Source organism: Rhipicephalus microplus, chromosome X (genome assembly GCF_043290135.1).
Source record: "Rhipicephalus microplus isolate Deutch F79 chromosome X, USDA_Rmic, whole genome shotgun sequence".
NCBI classification, from domain to species: Eukaryota; Metazoa; Arthropoda; class Arachnida; order Ixodida; family Ixodidae; genus Rhipicephalus; species Rhipicephalus microplus.
Genome location: NC_134710.1, coordinates 230,709,199 through 230,719,151, shown reverse-complemented (window position 1 = coordinate 230,719,151; position 9,953 = coordinate 230,709,199). Strand labels below are relative to the sequence as shown.

Sequence of the window (9,953 nt, the reverse complement as noted above, 5' to 3'; positions counted from 1 at the left end):
GACGCGCCGATCAGCTGGCGTCGTCGGCGCAACAAAAACTGTCGGTGGCGGCGCGCCGACGTATCGAGGACAATCAGGGAAAAAAGCTCTGTACACTTTACCTCTGCTAACTCGTCCTATTTTACTGGACCCCGCGGAAGAAATAAGATAATTTTTTATCAAAATGAATGTTTCCTTCTTTACGCTAACATTGGCGGCATTGAAAGAAAGGAGGCGGTAATAAAAGAGATGCGTTGCGTCATCATTGACGTCATTGCAACCGCGTGCAAATCGAATATGGTGCCTATCAGGCTGGATTGAAAGCAGCACGTACGTTGGCTCTCTCCAGACATTGGCTTTTGGAAGATGTCGAAGTTGATGGGCAAGATGTTTGTTCGAAGTCTGCTTCTCTGCCTGCGAGCCCCCAACGTGCCTTGGAGGCAGTGTGAACGTTGCTGTGCTGGGTGCGTGCGTGCCGCTGCAGAGGGCCATCATCACAAATTGCGAAGATCCTTCTTCTGGGGTGCCAACTGCGATCAGGTTCATTGCCACAGGACCACTCGGGTTGTGTGTGTGAAGACGCTGTCCACGGCTACTGATGCTAAATCTTGCCCTCAAACTTTAGGTGGGTCTACGTTGTTCGAAAGTAATGACGAGATACGGGTGCCTGTTGCCAAACTCCAAGGCCGTATGCTGCTGTCGTTCCTTTGCAAACTCTGTTCAACACGAGTTACCAAGCTAATTTCGAAGGTCTCTTATGAGAAGGGCGTTGTCATCGTCAAGTGCCACGGCTGCAGCAAGCACCACCTCATTGCAGATAACCTGGGCTGGTTTCCCGAACTCGAAGGCAAAAGGTACGTTTTCACGATTGTGACTAGTAAAGGAGTTAATTTAGTTAAAAACAGATCGAAAGAAGAGATACCTAAAGAATGCGCGACAAGTATACTTTGGTCACTTATCTTGTATGCAATCTTGTTGCAGTGGTATTGGATTACAATGTAGCTGTGAGCAGTGCGAATGTAGCTGCTCGCCTATTGTTTAAGCGACGCAGTTCCCAACCACAAAATTGAAAAAAAAACAATTCCTGGCCTTCTACGAACACGCTCATGGTGGCTATTCTGCTGCGAAAGAGAAATATAATGGCATTTAATAATATGTTTGTCAGATGTTGTTAGAGTGCACATTATGTTGATAAATTATAACGAACTAAAAAAGATAATATAGGCCTTGACATTTTTTTTTTTCGAGTGCTTCACATGCTGAAGTGCTTAAGTTGGGACTGGTAAATTTTATGGTCATATAATGTAAGTTGATTTATTATGTACATTCTAAAATAGCGTGCTTCGAAGCATTTAAATAAACTGTTCTAACTTGTTTTTCGTGTAACATGGACATTTTGCAAATTGTGCTAATTCTATGTACGGTTTTATGCTGTTTTGTCTACTTACAGGAACATCGAAGAAATCTTGGCATCGAAGGGCGAAGCTGTCCGTAAAGCACTTTTGAAAGATGAGATCCTTGAAGTCACGGATCCGTGAACGATGGGCCTACACAGCATCGCGCTAGACTGTTGTTCTAATTGAAAAAACTGCTATCAAAATTTTTGCTAATGAAAAAGCTTCTCAGGATCTGCACTACAGCTGAAGGTGCTTTGTTGCAGAAACTTGAGTAGACCGAGCATTTTTTTTTTTAATTTGTGCCATCAGTTCTACATAGCAGCAGTACCCGTTTCTTTTTTTTTTTTTTCTCCCATATTAAGAGGATTGAAAATCACCACTGCCCTCTCTTCTGTAGGAACTGTCTTGATAAAGTTTTTTTTTTTTGCTTCCGTGTTGAATTTATAGTGACTCTTGGAGCTCCTGTATTCAATATCAAACAGCTGAGCTAATTTCTTGAACCATTTCACCGAACCTTGGATGCTTAGTTCTTACTCAGTTCATGTGAATTGTGTGCATATTCTGTGTAATTTCTAGCAGGCATATTTATGAGAGCTCGGAGAGTTGTAAGAAATCTATGGCCGATAAATTACCGTATCTCGTATGTTTTGGTCTCTTCTACTGATGTAAAAAGCTCTAGTCAATACCATACCACTGAAACTTGCATCAGTTACTTGCATAAGCCTTACAGAAGCTCTTTCTGCAAGCATTTTTTAATAAGATAAGAATAGTGTTAATTGAACACCTTATTTATCATAAACGTTGCCATGAGGGGTGCGGTATTGGAGTGAAGTCTGGGGGAGTTGACCCCACCATAATTATTAAGGTTGACAGGTTTACATGTGCGTAAATATTTACACTTAGATACATGTAGGAGGCTAGGACATCTCCCTTTGAAGTAACATTTTTTCTGTGGTTTTGTTATTCAGAAAGATTTTTGGTGTTTTGTTGCCCTGAGAAAGGAAAAAGAAAGCCCGTGGAGAGGAACCAAGTGCATTTTGGTCGTATAGGCTGCTGTTGAGCTATGTACATGTGACCGTTTGTCGCCTGAACCCACCAACTATCCAATAATTACAAACATCTTTTAATGGTATAGTTGCTCTTGTCATTTGCATAAACTGTAAATTGGATGCTCTTAGTAGAGGCCTTTTGGCCAGCAGTGGACAATAATATAGCCTGCTTATGATGATGACTTGACGCCCAACTGCTGAACAAACTCTACAGGAGATACTCATGGACGCGACTAAAGATGACTCATTGTTAGCCTTTCCTACTGTTACTGTCTTCAAAAGTCGGAAGACCACTTACTTCTCAGGCTGTTGCACAGCACTGCACATAAGCTTGAGCAGTTATGTGCTTAAATGGTGCAGTCTCGGTGAGTGCGACTCGGTATAGCTTTTGATAGTATGCCTTGCATTGAATGTAATGTCCTATCAATTGGGACACTGTTAAACACCATTTATTCAAGAATTTTCAATGCTGTGCACAATGTGCAGAACATAAGTCATGAACAACTACTGTTTAGTGGGATGCTTCAAGAGACAACGTTACATAATAATTGTGGTCTAACATCCCAAAACCAGCATATTTTTCAGAAACGCTTTAATAGGGGGCTCTGGAAATTTCGACCATCTGGGGTTCTTTATTGTGCACCTATACGTAACTACACAAGCCTCGAGAATTTTTGCCTCCATCGAAAATGCGGCAGCCAGGATTTCATCCCATGACCTGCGAGTCTACTGTCAAGCACTATAACCACTAGACCACCATGCCAGTGGGACACAAAAGCTTATTGCTGTAGAAAGTAAACTTGCTCCAAAGCGTAGCAGAAATATTGAAGCGGCACTGACATGTAGAGCTGCTTTAACAAGCAATTGGTTACTAAATTATGCTAAATTGGCATCATTCTTGTAATTCTCAGCGACTAACACCTGAAAATGAATTGCTTTGATGCACCAGATAATGCTGATTTCATCAAAACTGTCATTGCAAAAATTTCATCATTGCATTCTTAATATCTTGTGCTTTGTAATATTAAAACATGCTTAATCTGAGCTCCTAAAGTTTAAAGAAAATTGAAGCCATAGCTGCAACACCATTTCCAACTCTAGGAATAATGCTCCACATGTGGTGTTTCCAAAAAAAAAATGTGAATGAATCTGCTGAAGGGCACTAGTAGCAGTTGTCTTGGCTGATAAGAGATGGTTCACCTGCAGATCAAACATTTACAGCAGTTGCTGTGATGACTCACTTGTATGGCCATTCCGATGTTCGCTATATTGCTGCTGGAATTCAAAAGTTCTTCATGCGAAAATTGTAAGGACTGGAAAGTTCATATTGTACTGTGAGGACTTGCAGCTTGTATAAATAACAGGATGGCTGTTGAGAATTCTACCCTTCAGTCACTGTAGATGCCATAGCAGTGTAGAATACACACCTTGAAGAATGTTGCACCAGCAGCTGCAACAATGGGCTGAAGCCCACTGGACACTTTCCCACTAAGTATAGATGGCGTTTGCATCACATTTATAATCTAACACAGTCCATTTCAAGCTGTGGCAGCAGTCCAGTCCTAAATTAGCTTTTCCACTCTGTGTAGTGGCAATAACTGAGCATGTCTGCATCATCACCATTAGTCTTTTCATATTTGATATATGTTGCTGACATGATAATGTTTTATTGAGGGGCAGCATGAGGTCTACCATGCCATGCATCATGTCTCTTTTAAGCAAAATATGCACCACTGCTCAAGCATTCAAACTAGTGGCAATCTCTTGAACATTTTCTTTAGTCTTTTTCATTCGAATTGGCAAATAGACTTCCATAACTCATATGCTGATCAAACAAATAGTGCTGGTGGAGTCTAGAGAGCACACGTCTGGGGTCCAGCTCACTGTTGACAGTGATTGTCACAAAGTATTGCCCGTCATATTTTATCTAAGTACATCATATTACTGATGAAACTATAGTTCAACAGAATCGTACTTTGGCAAAAAAAAAAAAATCACAGGATATCCCCGGAGTGAATGATGATGAGTGAGACGCAGGACTTTAGGGTTTCATCGCTAAACTGTGAATCATCCACGAATATCGCCCACTACATCATCAAAGACGTTATACTGTATATATTTATACAAGAAATTTTTGAATTATTCGTAAGTGGTACCTATATGTCGCTTCCATTCCCCCTTCATTATAATGGCTTTATGGCCGGAGAAGTGGTGGATCGGTGATGGGGTGTAGTGGGTGGGATGTTTGCAAGGACGAAGTAGTGTGCAGTTTGCAAAGGTGGAACTATAGGCGGTCACATACAAACAAGAAATGGACACAGGGGGACAATCTATGATTCTTTAACGCACACTTGGATACAAGTACACGATCATCTTGCTTTTCATATTGGCTTCTTCTTAACGGTATTTGCTTTATGGTTGGTGAAGTGGTGGATCAGTGATGGGGCGTAGTGGGATGTTTGCAAGGATGAATTAGTGGGCAGTTGGCAAATGTGAAACTATAGTTGGTCATGTACATACAAGGGATAGACTGACCCATGCATTTAGGAGCTTCGTCCCTAAAAACCTTGTCTATTTACATATGCTGAGATGCATGTCGGGTAACACAAGACCATTAATAAAAAATGGTTCACAATCGAAGGTAAACTGGGATCTCCCGAGTGGTCATACAATGGACATACATATTCACTTTCACTTGTAAAGTATGGTATTCCCCAGGAATCAGTCCTGAGACGAATTTTGTTTCTCATTTACATCAACGACATTGGACATGGTTTATCATCTACAATCAGATTATTTGCAGATGACTGCATTATTTACAGAAAAATTGACAGCACCCAACCTAATGAATCATTACAGTTCACTCTTAATAAAATTTCAACTTGGTGTTACCATTGGCAAATGCAAATTAACACCTCCAAAATTAAGGCCATGACATTTACAAGAGCAAATAAAATAGAACTGAGCCAATATAAAGTTCAAGGTGTCCCCATTGAAATAGTATCCATGTTTAAGTATCTCAGAATTAATTTCTGAGATACTTAACAGTCTACTTGTCATTCCATAACAGTCTGACCTGTTATGGAATGAGCATATAGATTTCATAACTAGTAAGGCATTAAAAACACTAAGATTTATTAAAAGAAACCTGTACTTGGTGAACTCTACCACTAAAATGCTAGCGTACATTACACTTGTTCTTTTAAAGATTGAATATGTATCCATCATCTGGAACCCACATCAATCATATCTCATTGATCAACTAGAATAAACACAAAATAAAGCATCAAGATTTATTGTCAAGTAGTATTCTCGAAACTACAGCTTTACAGATATTAAACACTCACTTTCATTACCCCCTCTTGAACAACGTAGACTGTCGTGACTGTTGTCACATTTTCATACATTTTATCACAGTAAATCCCGATTTTGTGAAGCCCACACAAACACAGCTCACAATATTCCCAAACGTATTAATCACCAATTCAAAATACAGCCTTACTTTGCACGCACAAATATGCATCAACAATCACCATTACTTCGAGTCATACATCACTGGGACACGCCGGGGAACATTGCTTCCATCATTGATCACGCTGCTTTTGTCAACGAGTTGAATATTTTCTTGGACATTTGACTGACCGATTTACACGTGTTTGTATGTGCATGTATGTATTTATTATTACTCTTCTTTCACTGTTTTTTTCATGGCAATTTTCTGTATATTTTTTAATACTTTTTCACACTATAGCCGTGTCTCTTTTCTTGAGTTTTCATTCATGTCACCAATTTTTTCCGCTTTTGCATCTTTGTCTGTGGAAGTATTTTACTCTGTTTACCATTTTCATTATATAGTAACAATGTTTTGATATGCAAATTCATTGTGCAACTAAAAGGCCCCTATGTAATGCCCGAACAGGCCTTTAGGGTATATATGAATACATGAATAAAAAAGTAGCAGTACGCTCACCACAGCAATCTGATGTTCCTAACAAATTTGACATCTTTTAATGATTTTATTGTTAATGCTTTTTCAGGATGGGCCTGTGTATTATGAGGTCAGAGTCCCAAACTATCTAAATATTCTGACGGCACTGAATGTCATGAGTGGATTCGGTGTTTCAGGTTTGAACTAACAAAAAAGCATGCAGAGTCATTTTGAACACATGGTTCCTGATTTCGTTATGTTAATGTGTAAGTGCCAGTGTTCATCGCCATTAGTCTTCTCACATTTGCTGTATGTTGCTGACATCATCTTGTTTTCTTCAGGGGCAGCATGAGGCCTATCCTGCCATGCATCATGTCTTTTCTAAGCAAAGTATGCTTAGAAGATAATAATAATAATGAATTCAGAGAATGCATAACTAGGACAGAATGATTACCCTGAGCATGGAGAGTTGTACCTTATAGCTTCCCAAATCTTTGCCCATTATTTGGATTGTTTACAACATGTGAAGGAGCCCGAATCCACTTGGTTGGCAATCTCCGTGAGTGTGCCTGCCAAGTTTAGAGATCGTATAGGAGAAGAAACCCGAGTTGAAAGCCGTCAGTATGACCATGGAAAAGAAAAAAACAAGGATGTATATTTTGTTTATCAGATGAATAAAGTGGGTATTGGCAGAAAAACAGTTACAGTCGAACCTCGTGCGTACCCGCTTTAAGCATACTAACGGTTAAAACTTATTTGCGACGAATCCCCGACCGAGTCTCAGAGAGACTAATGCGTTCGCGGACCGCTAAAGCCGTAGTGTTCGGCCTATGCCTTCCGGTTAGTGCGCACTAACTGCGTACCGCAATAATATTTTGCACGACAAAATTTTACTGCTCCGCTGAACTTGCAGACGCCACAATGTGCCGTGAACGGTTTTCCGTCATGTTGGTGCGAGCGGAGATCAGCCAATAAGTTCCGCGCGATTGCAGCAACGAAGGCGAGGTGGCAACCACCGTCAAACGCGCCGGAGTGACTTATCGCAGTCGAAAAGCCTTATCACAGTAAGCATCCGCGGTTATTTGCTCAGGCACACGTGTGGCGTAGCGTCACTTTAGGCCTACTTCACGCGTTTAGTGGGCCGCTATACCTGAACGCGCTGGGCCGCCGATCGCTACCGCTTCGTTTTGCAGGAGCGTGTTCAAGTGCGCACCACTTTACAAAAATTCAAGCAGCTCGCTGTCACGGAGTTTAGCGTTGTGGATCGCGGGCACCAAGAAACATTGCTGTATTATGCCAACACGCACACCGTAAAGCGGGCTGCTGTTACCGTGCTGCACACTTTTATTTAGTGACAGCCCAAATGCGCTTTCGTCCGCTACCAGGACTGCTAGAGCATGTCGGAGAACACATTGCTTGCGGAAAGCTCTTCGGTGACTCGTTAACCCAGCAGGCTAGTCGTCAAATTTGTGCAGCAAGCGGATCGGCTGTCACGGTGTGCGTAGAGTGAGCGAAGCGCTGCACGCAACTAGCCATGCAGTAACGATTTGGCTCTCTGCGACTGTACAGCGTTTAAAAAAAAGAAAACTGCGTAAGTTTTTGCTTAGAAGCAGACCGCGGAACAACTGTATCACGGACAGCCGATTGTGTCCGCTCTGTCCACGCAGGAAGGAAAGTTGTTTCCTTCCTTCATGGTTCTGTCGCTGTACCACGCTGCATATATCCCGGATCCCACGGTGGTTTCGAAATGCTCATCGGCGTCTCGATCATGAGCTATCGGGCGGTTCTTTGAGAGTCAGACACTTTTCTGTACCTTGGCAAAAAGAAAGAAATGGCTTCGTGGTGGGTACTTTAGGCAATATTTCCCACGGCACTGCGTTTCTAGTTTGTTGGCGGCGATGGCGCACGTCAGGGGATGCTAGTTTGTAGCTGGTGGTTGATACGTTTAGTGCGTACTTATGTCATCATCCCCGGCAGGTACGTATTAGCGGGGTTTCCCGTACTAGATGCACAGCGCCCGCAAGTGTGGCGATAAGATGTTTTCAATCCATCCATGGGTACCAGAGTGTACAAGACCATGATATGTACATGAGAACTCACTCCCAGCCTGTGCATATGTAAAGGTACTGATTTCAGGAATTCTGGTATGATGCAAAATATATTGAAGCCTCGGCAGATATTGCAGCACAAAGCAGGCATATGCATAGGTAAACATAAGTCTGACATAGTCAACTCATTAGTTGACTCACTGGCAAGTGTGAGTGTGCTTGGCTGAGTAGAATTCTCGCGAGTGTGTCTCTGCAATGTTAACGAAGAATTAAGCTTGAGGGTTCTATGCACAAAAACTACATGATTATAAGCCACACTGTGGTGAAAGGTCTCTGTTGATTTTGACCCCCTGAGGTTCTTATTGTGCACCTACACCTAAGTAAATGAGACACTTTATATTTCGTCCCCATTGAAATGCACTTTTGCACATAAAATGCTGATCCACCATGTAGGGTGCCTAATAATTTTGGTGAGCTAGAGCTCAAGTGAGCCCCAATAAATACCATTCTGTGAGTCTAAGTGAGTGGTGATTCTATGTTATTTCGCCACGAATCCAACTCTGCCCCACCATATTTTCTCCAATGGCTGTCTGAGCGAAAACGTTTGGAACTGAGTTTCCAGAGAAGCCAACATTCATCAAGGAAACTCTCTACAGTAGCTGCAGACCCTTTTAAATACATTTTTTTTTTTGTATGAGCAGCTTTTAGTTCTGCTCTTGTCATCTCTACACGAGAAGACGCACGCAATGTACATTGCACGAGTGCATAAAAAAGGTTGGTCATGACTCCACAACCTCAACCCTCCAACTCTTGGTGGCTGACAACAGCCCATGGGGGTTGAGATGCCTCCACTTTGCATGTATTCCTCAGCTCACACACCGTTCTGATCCTGGAGCAACTCAATCCCCAAGAACCACAGCTCAGCGGCATCAGAGTAGACATGGCTAGTGTGGCCGGACTTGCTCTCCTGTGCAAACATGTGCAAATCCTTTCTGGTGTGACCATGCTAGCACACGCCATCAGGACGTATATGCTGATTGGCTCCAGTCAGGATGCATCCTCCACTGCTATTGGGGACCGATGAGTGAGCACTGTATAATATTTTTTGTCAAGACCAGGTGCTGTCTTTTTGCCTGGAGCAAGTGCTCTGTCGACATCAAGCAGCATGAAAAGGGTATTATCATCAGTAGATAAGCAACGTAGCCATTGACTACTGCAGCAGACCTATCCAGTTTTTGTACATTATATTCAATTCGCCAAAATGTTTCTCACTTTGTCTGCAATGCCTCCACACCCCTTCTTTTCTCTTTCCCCCATTTGATGGCCGACTTGACACAAATCGGCCCTCTGCCTGAAATGGTTGCCAACCTCGCAATAGGTAATACAGCCGCTCCAGTAAGCAAAGTGGTTTTCATGCAGTCTGTGGCCTTAGAGCGAAGCGGTGAGCGCATAGCATGGACAAGGGTAGGAGCAGTCTACTGATCTCTGTCGAGAGAGCGTGCATGCCAATGCCCTTCTGATCAAAGTTCGTATTTGTTGACTGAACTATAAG

The 9,953-nt window shown here is 42.2% G+C and overlaps 1 protein-coding gene across 1 annotated transcript; it reads left to right on the top strand.

Moving 5' to 3' along the window:
- Window positions 1-243: 243 nt before the first annotated feature.
- On the top strand, window positions 244-1,807 carry LOC119187877 (uncharacterized). The gene is made up of 2 exons (XM_037435982.2): window positions 244-833; window positions 1,430-1,807. Exons 1-2 carry the CDS (start codon window positions 346-348, stop codon window positions 1,515-1,517), a joined length of 576 nt encoding a protein of 191 aa, XP_037291879.1. The 5' UTR covers window positions 244-345; the 3' UTR covers window positions 1,518-1,807.
- The last annotated feature ends 8,146 nt before the right edge of the window (window positions 1,808-9,953 follow it).

What these genes read in the sequence shown, in the direction of transcription:
- LOC119187877 (XM_037435982.2), top strand. Translation starts at nt 346, where the DNA reads ATGTCGAAGTTGATGGGCAAGATGTTTGTTCGAAGTCTGCTTCTCTGC. An exon ending in CCCGAACTCGAAGGCAAAAG is followed by an intron (nt 834 to 1,429) that starts GTACGTTTTCAC and finishes GTCTACTTACAG; the next exon opens with GAACATCGAAGAAATCTTGG.